The 17,110-nt window shown below is 44.1% G+C and overlaps 1 protein-coding gene across 12 annotated transcripts in view; it reads left to right on the top strand.

Moving 5' to 3' along the window:
- Positions 1-17,110, top strand: part of ANK1 (ankyrin 1) — a 105,324-nt gene that overhangs the window by 62,025 nt on the left and 26,189 nt on the right. For all 12 annotated transcript variants that reach the window (XR_011560435.1, XR_011560436.1, XR_011560437.1 and 9 more), the window contains 10 exons: positions 2,383-2,479; positions 5,025-5,106; positions 6,306-6,403; positions 7,929-8,153; positions 8,968-9,122; positions 9,822-10,033; positions 10,413-10,617; positions 12,521-12,617; positions 13,880-14,108; positions 16,243-16,368. Coding sequence is in view for 9 of the 12 variants with exons in the window: in XM_070765497.1 (XP_070621598.1) it covers positions 2,383-2,479; positions 5,025-5,106; positions 6,306-6,403; positions 7,929-8,153; positions 8,968-9,122; positions 9,822-10,033; positions 10,413-10,617; positions 12,521-12,617; positions 13,880-14,108; positions 16,243-16,368 (1,526 nt within the window). In the remaining 3 variants the exon portion in view is untranslated. The remainder of the gene's footprint in view (positions 1-2,382; positions 2,480-5,024; positions 5,107-6,305; positions 6,404-7,928; positions 8,154-8,967; positions 9,123-9,821; positions 10,034-10,412; positions 10,618-12,520; positions 12,618-13,879; positions 14,109-16,242; positions 16,369-17,110) is intronic.

The following is a 17,110-nucleotide window of genomic DNA, read 5'->3' as shown; positions in this document are numbered from 1 at the left end:
CAAAGAGCCTTTCAAGAGATGGAACAAAATGTCAAAAAAACAACATCCCTCTAACCTCATCAAAAGCCTTTTCAGTGAGCTCAAAATACCACCAAGGGAAAGGTGAAAACTAGCCTCCTCCCTCATTGACTTCTCCCTCATTCCTTAACACAGAGATGGGGAACGATGGCCCCTTTAAATGTTTGGACTTCAACTCCCAGAATTCCTGAACCAAAATGGCTGGCTCAGGAATTCTGGGAGTTGAAGTCCACAAGTCATAAAAGGGCCATTATTGTTTCCTCATGTACCGCTTCCTTCATTTCCCATTCATGTCTCCTCTTGGGATCTAAGCCAGCTTCTCTCTCATTTTCCAAAGATTTGAGCCAGTCCTTTCCTCATGGGTGTCCAGGAATCCAACCTGTTGTTCTAACAGGAAGTAGTTTCTTCTCATCTCCTGTCATCTGAAAAACAAAGAACGCTGTTCCACCAGCTTAGCAACACTTAGCTTGCTGATGATCCCCAAAATAGGGCCAACGGCTATTTTTCAGGAAATCAAGGTGGTGGTGAAATAGTGAGTGGTGCAGGCAATAGAGATGGAGCGCTCGCCTCACCATCAGGAGGCTGTGAGTTCGATCCTAGGTAGAGGCAGATATTTCTCTCTCTGGGCACAATGAGAATATAACTGCTGAACAAAACTCCTCATTGGTGACAGGATGGGCATCCGGCCAGTAAACAATCAGCTCCATTCTGTTGCCCCGACTCAACCCCGCAAGGTATTATGGGATCATTAAAAGAAGATGAAGGAATTTTCTAATCATAATGTCCACCCCATCACTGAACTGGATTTTGCAGTTGCATTCTAAAGAATTTAAACCGGTGATGAAAATGAGACAAAGAAAAATGTCGTGAATCCTTCTTTCAAAGCTCCATTAAAAAATATATCAGTCTGCCCAATGAGGGGCTGCCTGCTGCTGGCGCTAACGGTCCAGTCCTGGCAGTGCACAAGATTCAGCTTCTGTGCATGTGGGAGATTTTGTGCAGAAGCAAAAAAAACCAACCCCCAAACCCAAAATCGCCCAAATCTCACGCACGCGAGCATTCTCTCGCAGGACTTCGCTCGCTGCACATGTGCAGCCGCCAAGTCTCACATGAAGGCATGCGTGCGCATTGGCAGTTCCACTATGGAATGCTGATCCTGACCATTCCAGGAATGGCCCATTACCAAGTCCACCCTTCAAAAGCCCTCTTTGATACCGTGATGGTACCGTGATGGCGAACCTATGGCACATGTGCCAGAAATGGCACACAGAGCCATCTGTCTGTCATGCAAGCCATTGCCCAGTTTACATTCCGGTGCACTGACCAGCTAGTTTTCACATGCACGGGAGTGCCAGAAACCAGAATAGTAGCTGCCCGGTGCATATGTGTGCGCCAGGAAGATGATCTTCTGGTTTCTGACATGGGCCTCCACATTGGCCAGCTGGTCTTCCGATTTCTGGTGTGCATGCCCGCGCAAAAGACCAGCTGGTCGGTGCACATGCTGGAAATTGAAAGATCATCTTCCTGGTGCTCACTGGGCAGTTGCTCTTCCGGTTTCCGCCATAAGGCCAAACACCCTCCCGTTTCATTACTCGGTGCTGGAAAGGTTCAACCACACTGGCATAGTAGTTTGTTCGGTTGAACCGTACACCTGGTTCCCTGCAGGATGAAGCCACACGAGACCTCAAGATTGTATAAATATTATTCAAGAAGACGCATCTGGGTGAAATATTAGCCGCGGGAGGAGAACACCTTCATTAAATTGGTGGGCTTCTATAGGATTCAACCTTCCTCCACCTGGGTGGGAAAGTCCAATGGAGTTCTGGGAGTTGTGGTCCAATTCAGGCGGGGGTTCCAACTTTAGCGCCTAGCGGTGGCTGATCCGCATGCATCTCTGGGTGACTGGCGCACAAGTGTGCATTTCCAAGCAAATCTCATGAAAAGACTTGGGTGCGTGAAATTTTGGTGGGTTTTTTTGCTTAAAAAAAATCACCAAAATCTCAAGCGCACAAGATATTGCTCCCTGCGCATGCACAGATGCCAAAACTCACTCTGATGTGCCCGCCCACCTGTCAGTCAACAGGAGCTGTGTCCGCAGCTCCATTTCTGCTACCAGCGTGCCGTCCCCCACCGTCCAGGAAGGACCCCAATACTGGTCCAATTGTGTCTGCAAGAGGTTTAGTTGAATGAGCTGGCTCCAGATTAAGCCTAGCTGCAGGGACGGACCATGGAAATGGATGCTCTTGTCCGCCTTCCGCGCACAAATTCTAGGCCACAGAAGGGTTGACTTCCGTCTATTGCTTTAGTGTTGCCTGACCTCCGATCGCACCATGTCTTCATCCCAGTCTCTTGATGTTTTTTTAGGAGACGAACTGCTGGGTCCCAAGATGCAGAAACGGGAACTTCAGTACCAGGAAGACGAGAGAGAAATTGTAGAATTTGTCCCCAAATTGGATCACACGTAAGCAGTGTTCCCTCTAATTTTTTTGGGGGGTGGGCGGAAAAGTATAGTGTCTGAGCGGCAGTCCCTTTGGGACTAGGTGGCACAGAAATAATAGATAGATAGATAGATAGATAGATAGATAGATAGATAGATAGATAGATAGATAGATAGATAGACAGACAGACAGACAGACAGACAGACAGACAGACAGACAGACAGACAGACAGACAGACAGACAAACAAAACCCCCACCCTGTTTTGCCTCAGAGAATTTCAAAATAAAACACTGTACTGTGTGTCTATAACAGTGAGCTCATAATAGGGCAACTCTATCAATATCAAAATGCCACTTAAATAGTTGAGTTAGTTTCAAACTAGATTTTGATTTTCTTTCTCTCTTCCTTACTCCCATTCTTTTTCTTTCTCTTTTCCTTCCTCTCTTTTTTCTATCTGTTTCTCTCTCTTCCTCTCTCTCTCTTTCCCTCTCACTCTTTCCCTCTCGGCTTCTGGGCAGGTTTCGAAAACTCTGAGTTGATGATGATTTTTAAGTGAGCGATTGCTCACTGCTCAGCTTAGAGGGAACTATGCATGTAAGATACGGGGGAGAGGGCACTATATAGATAGTCCTTGACATAACAACAGTTTGTTTAGTGACCGAAGCTAGAACGGTGCTGAAAAAAGTGACTTACGACCATTTTTTCACACCTAATGACCATTGTAGCATCCCCACAGCCACCGGATCAAAATTCAGATGCTTGGCAACTGGTTCATACATACGACCATTGCTGTGTCCCAAGGTCATGTAGTAAGCAAAGTCGGTGGAGAATCCAGGTTCTCATAAGAAGCGTGTTACTTAACAAGCGTAGCAAGAAAGAACATAAAACGGGGCCCAAACTCATTGAACAAATGCTTCACTTAGCGACATCAGTATTTGGGCTCAATTGTCATAATTCAAGGACCATCAGTTAATCCATTTTGGTAGCCTTTCATCATTGCAGAGCACAGATTTTTCAGACCAATGTCCTCTAATTCTCCAACCTTTGAACCTTATGGACTTCAATTTCCAAAATTCCTCAGCCAGCATTTATTATTGATTGATTGATTTGATTTGATTTGATTTGTATGCCGCCCCTCTCCGTAGACTCGGGGCGGCTAACAACAACAATAAAAACAGCATATAACAAATCTAATATTTAAAATAACTAAAAACCCTTATTAAAAACCAAACAAGCACACACACAAACAAACATACCATGTATAAATTGTAAGGCCTAGGGGGAAAGGATATCTCAGTTCCCCCATGCCTGATGACAGAGGTGGGTTTTAAGGAGCTTACGAAAGGCGAGGAGGGTGGAGGCAATTCTGATCTCTGGGGGGAGCTGGTTCCAGAGGGCCGGGGCTGCCACAGAGAAGGCTTTTCCCTTGGGTCCCGCCAATCGACATTGTTTAGTCGACGGGACCCGGAGAAGGCCAACTCTGTGGGACTTAATTGGTCGCTGGGATTCGTGCGGCAGAAGGCGGTCCCGGAGATAATCTGGTCTGATGCCACGAAGGGCTTTATAGGTTATAAGCTTTAGCAAATATCAATTCAAGAACAGTCCTAATTATACTCAGTTAAATCAGTCAATACATCTCAATTCAATTCAATTTATTAGATTTGTATGCCGCCCCTCACAGAATAAGTATAGAATAAAAGCATGTAGAACAAATCTAATATATTTAAAAATTACAACTAAAAACCCTATAGAACAGTCAGTCAGACAATCCATAAATATACAATACTATAAGCTTACTTTTCCAGCTTAAATATACCATCATTTGAACACACAGTTTTTACTACAGCATGGTCTATAGCCCTACATGGCAATGGACCAGATTACCTCCGGAACCACCTGCTACCGCATGAATCCCAGCTACCGATAAGGTCCCACAGAGTTGGCCTTCTCTGGGTCCCGTCGACTAAACAATGTCATTTGGCGGGCCCCAGGGGAAGAGCCTTCTCTGTGGCAACTCCGGCCCTCTGGAACCAACTCCCCCCGGAGATTAGAATTGCCCCCACCCTCCCTGTCTTTCGTAAACTACTCAAGACTCATTTATACCGCCAGGCATGGGGGAGTTGAGATAGCTCTTCCCCCTAGGCCATTACAAGTTATGCATGGTATGTTTGTGTGTATGTTTGGTTTTATAATAGGGGTTTTAGTTGTTTTTTATTATTGGATTGTACATGTTGTGTTTATCATTGTTGTTAGCCACCCCGAGTCTACGGAGAGGGGCGGCATACAAATCCAATAAATTATTATTATTATTATTATTATTATTATTATTATTATTAATTATTATTATGGTCATAAAGACAAAACAGAAATAGCCGAGAGTAGCTGAGAGAGAGAGAGAACTGTGCTTTTGGCTCCCTCTTGTGGCAATCCGTAACACTAGCTTTTAAAGCAATATTATTCTAATGCATGTAAGCATACATTGTTGGTTTATTCTATATATATATTGTCAAACCCAACTAGTTATGTACATAGTACTAACTGTTTTTAAAACTTGTTTTGCAACACAGAAGGGAGGAATCACCAGCTATCCCTCGAATCCCTTGTGTTACACCTGAGACGGTCCTGATCCAGGCTGAAGAACCCGAGCAGGTAAGTGTCTTGGTCTTACTTGGTCTGTTGTATAGATGTTTGGGTGGTTCAGGGTGGAGAATTTGTGGTGGGCGGGGCATGTTTTTTTTTCTGATTGGAAAAGGACAAAAAGGACAAAGGACAGGCAGCCCATTAAGATAGAAACATAGAAGACTGACGGCAGAAAAAGACCTCGTGGTCTATCTAGTCTGCCCTTATACTATTTCCTGTATTTTATCTTACAATGGATCTATGTTTATCCCAGGCAGGTTTAAATTCAGTTCCTGTGGATTTACCAACCACGTCTGCTGGAAATTTGTTCCAAGCATCTACTACTCTTTCAGTAAAATAATATTTTCTCATGTTGCTTCTGATCTTTCCCCCAACTAACTTCAGATTGTGTTCACTTTCCTATTGAAAACACTTCCCTCCTGAAACGTATTTAACTCTTTAACATATTTAAATGTTTCAGTCATGTCCCCCCTTTCCCTTCTGTCCTCCAGACTATACAGATGGAGTTCATGAAGTCTTTCCTGATCAGTTTTATGCTTAAGACTTTCTACCATTTTTGTAGCCCGTCTTTGGAACTGTTCAATTTGATCAATATCTTTTTGTAGGTGAGGTCTCCAGAACTGAACACAGTATTATTCCAAATGTGGTCTCACCAGCACTCTATACAGCGGGATCACAATCTCCCTCTTCCTGCTTGTTATACCTCTAGCTATGCAGCCAAGCATCCTACTTGCTTTCCCTACCGCCCGACCACACTGCTCACCCATTTTGAGACTGTCAGAAATCACTACCCCTAAATCCTTCTCTTCTGAAGTTTTTGCTAACACAGAACTGCCAATACAATACTCAGATTGAGGATTCCTTTTCCCCAAGTGCATTACTTTACATTTGGAAACATTAAACTGCAGTTTCCATTGCTTTGACCACTTATCTAGTAAAGCTAAATCATTTGCCATATAATCCAGAATCTGTCAAACAATTGGGCTGGCAATATATGTCAATATATGTCAACAATGTACGTATGAAGGTTTAACTGTGTTAATGAATATAGCTTTAACTATATGCTATTTCTATTTTTAAAATAATTTTTATTGAATTATACAGAAGAATTATATATTATAAAGAAAAATGAAAAAGTAAACACAACAAATACATAACATGCGGTCTAAACCTGTGTTTAATAAGAGACTTGTTTCTGTTTTATTTAGCCTTCCAAAGAGTTTGATGAAGAGTCCCTTATCCCAAGCAGTCCTGCCACAGAGACCTCCGACAACATCAGTCCAGTAGCCAGCCCTATCCACACGGGGTGAGTCATCTCTCCCACCACGTCAACCCCTTAGGGTGGTGATGAGGGACCCTTTTTTGCTCAAATGCCAAAAGGGCGCATGTGCGATAGCACACACACACGCATGTGCCCACCAGGGGAGAGCTGAATTTTTTTTTACTACCACGCTGTGGGTGTGGCTTATTTTGTAGGTGTGGCTTGCTGGCCATGTGACCAGGTGGGAGTGGCTTCACAATCATGTGACCGGGGGTGGCTTAAAGGTCATGTGATTGGATTAAAGGTGGCCAACTTGACCTCACTCATGTCAAGGGTTTGGGTTAGGGTGCCTGGCCTCAAAGGGGGACAATTTCCCTTACTGCTACTGAACATCCAAAATATACTATTTAATTAATATATTATTTAATTTAATGCAGACCTCATAGAAGCCTACAAACTTCAGGTAGGCCCGTTGGACCATTTTTCACCCTCCCCAGGCTTCAGGAAAGCCCCCTGAAGCCTGGGGAAGGTGAAAAATGGTGCAACGGACCTACCGGAAGTTCGTTTCTGAACTTCCGGTAGGCCCATTGGGTTCATTTTTCTCCATGTGCAGGCTCTGGAGTGTAGAAATGACAAGACACGGAGACACGATTTCTGGAACTTGTCTGGGCCAGGAAATCTCTCTTTGATGAGCAGCTTCGTGGTTTGAAGCTCTCCTTTTCTTGGACTCACAGTTTATTTTTTATAACCAGATTCTTTTGCACACAAATATAAAGTATTAATTCTTCACTTACCCTATTTACAATGTAAATGCTTAATATATACTGCTCAAAATAAATAAAGGGAATATTCAAATAACACAACCTAGATCTGAACGAATGAAATATTCTCATTGAATACTTCGTTCTGTACAAAGTTGAATGTGCACAACAGCAGATGAAATTGATGGTCAATCAGTGTTGCTTCCTAAGTGGACAGTTTGATTTTACAGAAGTTTGATTTACTTGGAGCTATATTGTGTTGTGTTTCCCTTTATTTTTTTGAGCAGTGTATAACACATAGCATATAGATATAATCCTGTCAGGGCAGGATGGCTAAATAAACTAAAGAGTATCTAATTAACGTTTGCGTTAAACAATCAGAAAAGTTTTAATTATCTTAAGTAAACAAAAGCCTAAATAATTATTTTGTTAAACTAATCAAAGGAGTGAATTGCCTTTAACCAGGCATGTAGGTTTTTAATCCTATCATATCCACAGAGGGCATTCCACATTCTTATAGACATGGATAGTTAACCCACACTGAAGGCTTTCCTGAAACCTGAGGAGGGTGAAAACGGCCCCCTCCCTGCCCTCCAGAAGGCCGAAAACCAGCTGACATAGAGCAACACCTTGCGTGTCCTCAGCTATGGCTCCGCATGCCACCTGTGGCACCCATGCCATAGGTTCGCCATCACGGCCTTATGGAGTTTGTAGGAAAGGTCTCATGTCATCATGACAAAGATTGTTGCCTGTAGTCTTTTGATGATGAGTCTTTTGGTGGTGGTATCTGTCTTCTTCTCCTCTGCCAGGTTCCTTGTAAGTTTCATGGTCGATGCCCGTGGAGGCTCCATGCGGGGCAGCAGGCACAATGGCCTTCGCGTCATCATTCCACCCAGGACATGTGCAGCGCCAACTCGCATCACCTGCCGGCTGGTCAAGCCCCAGAAGCTACCAGCTCCACCTCCTCTAGCAGAAGAAGAAGGACTGGCCAGCAGAATCATTGCCCTGGGCCCTGCTGGAGCACAGTTCCTCAGGTGAATAGAATAGAAGAGAATAGAGAATAGAGAATAGAGAATAGAGAATAGAGAATAGAGAATAGAATAGAATAGAACAGAATAATAATTGCAAATGGGATGGGATGGGATAGAATAGAATAGAATTCAGAATAGAATTCAGAATAGAATAGAATTCAGAATAGAATTCAGAATAGAATAGAATAGAATTCTTTATTGGCCAAGTGTGATTGGACACGCAAGAAATTTGTCTTTGGTGCAGACGCTCTCAGAAAGAAAAGAGACATTTGTCAAGAATCATGAGGTACGACACTTAATGACTGTCATAGGGGTCAAATAAGCAATGAGGAAACAATCAATATTAATAAAAAATCTTAAGGATACAAGCAACAAGTTACAGCCATGCAATCATAAGTGGGATGAAATGGGGGATAGGAATGATGAGAAAAAAAATTAGTAGTAATAGTAGTGCAGATTTAGCAAATAGTTTGACAGTGTTGATTGAGGGAGTTATTTGTTTAGCAGAGTGATGGCGTTCGGGGGGAAAACTGTTTTTATGCCTAGTTGTCTTGGTGTGTGGTGCTCTGTAGCAACGTTTTGAGTGTAGGAGTTGAAACAGTTTGTGTCCAGGGTGCGAGGGGTCTGTCAATATTCAGTAAATGCTGCCTCTCCAGGTGTTTCTCCATGGAGATGTCCCAGTTCTTGGCCAATTTTGGGGCTGTCACATGTGAGGCCCTGAAAAAAGCACCTTTTGTCCTGGGAGAGGCTTTGTTTTCAACTGTTGGTGAAGACCGAAGGACATCTAATTGTTGACTTACACTCAATTCTCTTGCAGCCCTGTGATTGTGGAAATCCCTCATTTTGCTTCGCACGGCCGTGGTGACCGAGAGTTGGTGGTCTTACGTAGTGAGAATGGGTCTATATGGAAGGAGCATCGCAGCCATTATGCAGAGAGTTACTTGGACCAGGTCCTCAATGGGATGGATGAAGGTAGGGACATCTGCCTGGAAGACATCAACTTGCGTAGGGATTCCCATGAGATTCAAACATTGAGGAGCTATGACAAAGTGATGGGACTATCACAACTGCTTGCCTGAAACCCAGCGGTGGGATTCCTTATTCTCCACCTCCTCCTCCTCTTCTTTCTTCTTCTTCCTCCTCCTCCTCCTCCTCCTCTTCTTTCTTCTTCCTCCTTCTCCTCCACCTCCTCCTCTTCTTTCTTCTTCTTCCTCCTCCTTCTCCTCCTCCTCCTCCTTTCTTCTTCTTCTTCTTCTTCCTCCTCCTCCTCCTTCTTCTCCTTCTCCTCCACCTCCTCCTCCTCCTTCTTCTCCTTCTCCTCCACCTCCTCCTCCTCTTCTTTCTTCTTTTTCCTCCTCCTCCTCCTCCTCCTCCTCCTCCTTCTTCTTCCTCCTCCTCCTCCTCCTCCTCCTCCACCTCCTCTTCTTCCTCCTCCTCCTTATTCTTCTCCTCCTCCACCTCCACCTTCATCTCCTGGAATTGAAGCCCACTCCTCTTAAAGTTGCCAAGATTAAGAAGCACTGCCATAAAGTCTGATGTTTGACCCTTTAATTAATTATATCACTATGATAGTTGTTGGGTTTTTTGTTGTGATCCTGATTTAATTTCAGGCTAGCCACTGGTTCTCTCATAACCTGTAGGTTCTCAAACTCCTCCATTGCTCTTCTACAGAATTGGAAAGCCTGGAGGAACTGGAGAAGAAAAGGATTTGCCGTATCATCACAACCGACTTCCCCTTGTACTTTGTGGTTATGTCCCGCGTGTGCCAGAACTGTGAGTTGATTGGCCCAGAAGGGGGCTGCCTCCAGAGTTCATTGGTGCCCATGGTCCAAGCCACCTTTCCTGAAACGGCAGTCACCAAGAAAGTCAAGTTGGCTCTGCAGGTACTCAATGATGGCTGGTAGCATGTCTTATATTATTATTAGCACGTTTTGCTGCTACACCTTTGCTAAACAGGGCATGGGCGTGGCCAGCACATGACTCATCCGGCCTGTGGGCTGAGAGTTTAGGCAGTCTACTCCCCCTCCCCACCTGAAAAGTACTCTGTTCCAACTGCCAGTTGCCTTATATTAGCACGCTCTGATGCTAAGGAGTTATATATGAATATATATTTGAATCAGGTTTTTTTTAAAGTTGGATTTATCCAACTTTGAAAATATTTGAATTTGTCCACATTCCTTATTTATAGCGATGATGTGATACGGGTTGTTGTCTTCATGAGACAGGTAGAGGCCATCTCGGGTTTTGGGTTTTCTCTTGCAGGCTCAGCCAGTGCCTGATGACCTGGTGACCAAACTCCTGGGGAACCAAGCAACCTTCAGCCCAATTGTGACGGTGGAGCCGCGCCGTAGGAAATTCCACCGGCCGATCGGGTTGTGCATTCCCTTGCCCCCCTCCTGGAGAGAGAGTCCCCGAGACAGCGGAGAAGGGGATACCACCAGCCTACGCCTCCTCTGCAGCGTTATAGGTGAGCAAGGGCTTCGGAGAATGTCCAAGAGACAGCATCACTTCCGGTGGTGGGAATCCAATTTTTTTTACTACCCGTTCTGTGGGTGTGGCTTGGTGGGCGTGGCTTGGTGGGCGTGACAGGAGAAGGATACTGCAAAATCGCCATTCCCTCCCCACCCCACTAACCTGCTTTCCAGCTCCATCATCCTGTGCAGGGCAACAAAAGAAAACCCAGCCAAACAGCTGGGACTCAGGAGGCGGAGAATAGATGGGGGTGGGGCCAGCCAGATGTGGTATTTGCCGGTTCTCTGAACTACTCAAAATTTCTGCTACTGGTTTGCCAGAACATAGAAACATAGAAACATAGAAGACTGACGGCAGAAAAAGACCTCATGGTCCATCTCGTCTGCCCTTATACTATTTGCTGTATTTTATCTTAGGATGGATAGATGTTTATCCCAGGCATGTTTAAATTCAGTTACTGTGGATTTATCTACCACGTCTGCTGGAAGTTTGTTCCAAGCATCTACTACTCTTTCAGTAAAATCATATTTCCTCACGTTGCTTCTGATCTTTCGCCCAACTAACCTCAGATTGTGTCCCCTTGTTCTTGTGTTCACTTTCCTATTGAAAACACTTCCCTCCTGGACCTTATTTAACCCTTTAACATATTTAAATGTTTCGATCATGTCCCCCCTTTTCCTTCTGTCCTCCAGACTATACAGATGGAGTTCATGAAGTCTTTCCTGATAAATTTTATGCTTAAGACCTTCCACCATTCTTGTAGCCCGTCTTTGAACCCGTTCAATTTTGTCAATATCTTTTTGTAGGTGAGGTCTCCAGAACTGAACACAGTATTATTCCAAATGTGGTCTCACCAGCGCTCTATATAAGGGGATCACAATCTCCCTCTTCCTGCTTGTTATACCAGTGAGAACGGGCTGAATACTACCTCTGATCCCTTCCCATGTTGCTTCTTCGTTGCAAACTTGGGAAGGATCTCAGGATTTGGAAGTTGCACTATGGGGAAGCTGGACATCGCCCTGGCCATTGGTCTTATTGGTCCTCTTTTACTTTCAACCCATGACTCTCCATTGCATTGAACACACAAGACACCAATGGTTGGCTAGGAGAAGAGTCACTCATAAGTAGTGCTGCTGGGTAATTGGGTCATGCCCTCACATTATTTAAGGGTTAGGTATACTCTGCCTTGTGGTTCATTGAAGAATTATTATTATTATTATTATTATTATTATTATTATTATTATTATTTTATTATTATTATTAATTGGATTTGTATGCCGCCCCTCTCCGTAGACTCGGGGCGGCTAACAACAGTAATACAAAACAGCATGTAAATCCAATACTAAAACAGCTAAAAAACCCTTATTTGTAAAACCAAACATACATACAAACAAACATAGCATTGTCTTGATCCTTGCGTTCGGTTTGGATTTTAAAAGGGCACGTTCCTGGCTTTGCACCAGGACAGAAAACATCTTGAGAATGATGTCACATGAGGCCAACTCTTCAAGGTAGACCAAACTAAGAAACCAGAGCCATGCAGGCCAATCTGCAGAATCTTGCAAATCTGAAATTATCTGCCTCCCCCTCGTATCATTATGAGAACTACAGAGGTCTTGGGAGAGCTGTCCCTGGACTCAAGTTTCTTTTATCTGACTATAGGTAGTCCCAAATATCAACCACAATTGGAACTGGCAACTCCATCACTAAACAGTGCAGTGGTTAAGGAAGACATCACAGGGCCATGATATACTCACAACCTCCACTGTAGTTGTTAAGCAAACCGGCCCTGGATGTTAGGCAAGACATATGTCGAACTGAGCTTCTGTATCAAATTTCTAGAATCAAACGGTGGGTTGAAAGATACTCAATCGGTTCTGCTCACTTTCTTTTCTTAGGAGGAACTGCACCAGCACAATGGGAAGACATCACCGGGACCACAAAATTAATTTACACCAACGAGTGTGCAAACTTCACCACCAACGTGTCCGCCAGGTAAATTGGAGTGAATATTTGGGGAAAGGTGTTGGGTGGTACCTCAAGAGCATATGCTGGATCTCATAGAGCCACAGGAGATGCTTGAGTGACCTTAGATGCGTTTGGTGTAATATCTGCTTGGTGGGTGTATTGGATTGGGGAAGGAAAAACCCTAAAAAAATACAAAGAGGGTGATAGATGTTGTACCAGCCTGTTATGGTACAAAACTAGGTGCCAAGGTTCTGACTGACAAACCCAATGAAAGCAAGCGCTGTTGGAATGGTCCAATCTCTTGATGCCAAACTTTATTGAGTACATCATTTTGGCTTGTTTGAAAGCAAAACCAGATCTAGAGCTTTCCTGTGCTAAAGTTCAAATGCTACCATCACCCAATTAGCTCCGGTCACCTTGTCCAATTCGGTCTCTGGATATTGGCTTCTGTAAGCACCTGCCAAAATGTCCTTCGTTCTCATGCCCACTCCTTGATGCCTGTGTTGTGGTTCATCAGATGAGTTTGAGGACACAAAGTTGGTGTCTGGGTTACCATCTGGACCTGCAGAAGGTTCTGAGGAGCAGGAGGACTCCAAGCCCAATGCAGGGCAGGGCCCATCTACTTGTGCTCAGGTGGACAGATAGCTGTTTTCATGATTTGAGCTGAGTGATGGGGAGCTGGGGGCCCACTCCAGATGCAAATATACACAGAGAATTGTGGACAGGAGAGCAACATAGGACCGAGAGCCAGCTACCCAGGAAATGAAGGATACATTGACAAGTCTCTCCCTGGCGGGAGTCATGGTTGTCTGAGACAACTGTTCATGTGAGAGGTAGTATTCAGATGGTTCTCACCGGTTCGTGTGAACCATTGGTGGAAATTTGGCCAAGGTCACTGAACTAGTAGCGATGGTGGGCTGCCAACGCTTGTGGACCACCTGTGGATGTATAACCTTGAGCTTTGTGAGTGAATGCCTTTCTAAATGAAAGGGGGTTTCTCCTCATTAGAGTGATGCTCGTGAAGGCTGGGTCAGAACAGTCTGGGTCATTTTCTTCCTCCCCCTTCCTTCCCCCCTACTTCATTGGCAACCTGAGATGTGACAATACTTGTGACAGCAAATGTCTTTTGAAGCTTGATAAAGGTGGTGTTGCCGCTGAATCAAGCTCGACTTTTATTGATCCCATAGAAACGTCCATGTTGTTTTCTTGGCAACTGTAACAGCGGTGGGTTGCTCACCCTTGGCATATTCTGGTGGTCTCCCATCCTATTAATCTTTTCCGCTACGTAGGTTCTGGCTGGCAGACTGCCCACGCACAGCCGAAGCTGTCCATTTCGCCACCCTGTTGTACAAGGAGCTGGCAGCTGTGCCCTACATGGCAAAGTTTGTGGTGTTTGCCAAAATGAATGACGGGAGGGAAGGACGCTTGCGCTGCTACTGTATGACCGACGACAAAGTCGACAAAACGTTGGAGCAGCATGAAAACTTCAGAGAAGTGGCACGTAGCCGAGACATTGAGGTAACTCCTCTGTTGTAATCATAGGTTTATGGGCACTGAAATTTGGGAATAAAATATTACTGGAGAGTGATGTTTTAGGCCCAATTGTGTGCTGAATAAAACCTTAATTCTTCCTCTATGGAAAGGCAGCAAAGTCCAGGCTGAGTAAGCAAGCTGCAGAATCTATGACCATGTATGGAAAGCATTTAACTTGGTATGCAATATGAAGAAAACCTATAGCTAACTTCCATATAAGGAAATATATGCCTTTTACTCTCATTCCTTTGCAAACACACAATCCAGGAAAAGGCTTCCGTTAATTATCTATAGGGAAGTCATGAGAAGCTTGCCTTATATGGTGTAGGAGTGAATGGTAGTTGGAGGATGGCTTAATGTATGTAGCGTTCGCAAATTGGTTATTATGTACCACATGTCAGAAGAGTGAAATACAATAAAAGGAGCGATCCTGATTTAACAGAGGTCGCCTCATCGAGAAAACTTTCTCTCTGTCGCTTCATTCTGATGTGGTGATCATGGCATTCAGTGCCTCCCTTGAGGTCGACCCACTGGGGGAGGGCTGCATGCCTTCACTCCTCGTATTAGGAGATGAGCCCGAAGGCAGAGTCAAATGCGTCACTAGTTTAGGGCAGAGGTCTTCAAACTTGGCAACTTTAAGACTTATGGACTTCAACTCCCAGAATTCCTCAGCCAGCTTTGGATGAGACAATGCCGCTAGCCGCTCCAGATCCCTCTTTGTTGGCTGAGTAATTTTGGGAGTTGAAGTCCACAAGTCTTAGAGTTGACAAGTTTGGGGACCCCTGGTTTACGGTCACTCTGGCCCCACAAGAGACCTAAAGCACCTTGAACAGAAAAGAAGAAAATAAGCAGAATTTTAAGGATAGTTGCAAACATTTGGGTTTCTCTATGTCCAAACGAATTCTTCCAACATGGAGCGAAGATACGCTTTTATTTCAAATAATCACTGCTTTGTTTCTTTTCAGTGTTTTTTAGTATCTTGAAATTATTTTAAGGGCATTTGTTTTTGTTTTTGTTTTTGGCTTGAGTTTTTTTATTAAAGTGGTACATAAAAATAAAATATTAAAAATGTATATACTAAGGGGAAAAAAGAGAGAAAAGAGACCTAAATTCGGGATCCCGTGAATTCCATTGACTTTTATCTAGCACCAATTTGCCTTGACAGTTAGTGGTTCAGATTCCTTTCTATAGGGAGTATAAAATTAACTTGTCATACTTTTGAACCCTACCCCGGCTCCTGATTTCTTGTGCTGGATACTAGGACACTTATTAATTGTCAGTCACTCCAAGGTTTAATCCCCCTCCCCCTGCCTGCCACCTTGGCTACTTTCCAGATTAATTTTCCATTGTAAAATAATTACAATTAGAATTTTCTGTAATAATTTATTATTTATTTTTATTTGATTTGATTTGACTTGACTTGATTTTGATGCAACCCAATTGCAGAATGCGGCCGCGAGAGCCATCATGGGGCTTCCTAGATTCGCCCACATTTCTGCAACACTCCGCAGCCTGAACTGGCTGCCGATCGGTTTCCGGTCACAATTCAAAGTGTTGGTAATGACCTTTAAAGCCCTACATGGCATTGGGCCAGAATACATCCAGAACTGCCTTCTACCGCATGAATCCCAGCGGCCGATAAGGTCCCACAGAGTTGGCCTTCTCCGGGTCCCGTCGACCAAACAATGTCGTTTGGCGGGCCCCAGGGGAAGAGCCTTCTCTGTGGCGGCCCCGGCCCTCTGGAACCAACTCCCCCCAGAGATTAGAACAGCCCCCACCCTCCTTGTCTTTTGCAAATTACTTAAGACCCACCTTTGTCGCCAGGCATGGGGGAGTTAAGTTATCCTTTCCCCCCTAGGCTATTACAAGTTATGCATGGTATGTTTGTGTGTATGTTTGGTTTTTTATAATAAGGGTTTTTTAGTTGTTTTTATTAATTGGATTGTTCATGTCGTTTTACCACTGTTGTTAGCCGCCCCGAGTCTGCGGAGAGGGGCGGCATACAAATCCAATAAATAATAATAATAATAATAATAATAATAATAATAATAATAATAATTCCACACTTACTCTGGGTGGCTGATGATCACCCAGAGAATCTTATAGTGGTCTTCCACAGGTGGCCGAAGGCATGCCACTTCACATGGAGCTTTCTGGAAACCTGCTACCAATCAAGAAGGCTGCCCAGCAACGGAGCTTCTTGTTCCAGTCATTCCATGAAAATCGTCTCATCATTCCAGTTAAGGTAACCAGCAAAAGTTTTGGAAATCTGCGGTTGTCACTGGTGGTAAGAGAGAAACATTAGGACATGGGACGGAAGGCATGCTGGTGCACTTATGCAGGCCCCTTACTGACCTCTGAGGAATCGGGAGAGGTCAACAGTGGAGAGTCTAAGGGTAAAGTTTTGGGGGTTAGGTGATGATACTACAGGGTCCGGTAGTGAGTTCCATGCATCAACTACTCGGTTACTAGAGTTGTATTTCTTGCAGTCGGGTTTAGAGCAGTTTACTATAAGTTTGTATCTGTTGTGCGCTCGAGTGTTGTTGTGATGGAAGCTGAAGTAGTCATTGACAGGAAGGATGTTGTAGCAGATGATTTTATGGGCTGTGCTTAGATCGTGTTTCAGGTGATGTATTTCTAAGCTTTCTAAACCTAGGATTGTAAGTCTGGTTGCGTAGTGGAGGAGTGGAGGGTTCTTGTAGTAAAGTATCTCTGGACATTTTCTGCAGTGTTTATGCCTGAAATGCAATGTGGGTTCCAGACAGATGAGCTGTATTCAAGGATTGGTCTGGCGAAAGTTTTCTGTCCTCTGGTTAGTAGTGTGAGATTACCGGAGCAGAAACTATGTAGGATTAGGTTAACAACTCTTGAAGCCTTTTTGACGATGTTGGTGCAGTGGCCTTTGGCACTTAGGTCATTTGATATGAGTATTCTGAGGTCTTATACAGAGTGAGAGTCATCTGTAAGGTCTTGTTTGTTCAGCTTGT

Source organism: Erythrolamprus reginae, chromosome 12 (assembly GCF_031021105.1).
Source record: "Erythrolamprus reginae isolate rEryReg1 chromosome 12, rEryReg1.hap1, whole genome shotgun sequence".
NCBI classification, from domain to species: domain Eukaryota; kingdom Metazoa; phylum Chordata; class Lepidosauria; order Squamata; family Dipsadidae; genus Erythrolamprus; species Erythrolamprus reginae.
The sequence above is the reverse complement of the archived record's forward strand: the minus strand, read 5'-3'. Positions and strand labels throughout refer to the sequence as shown.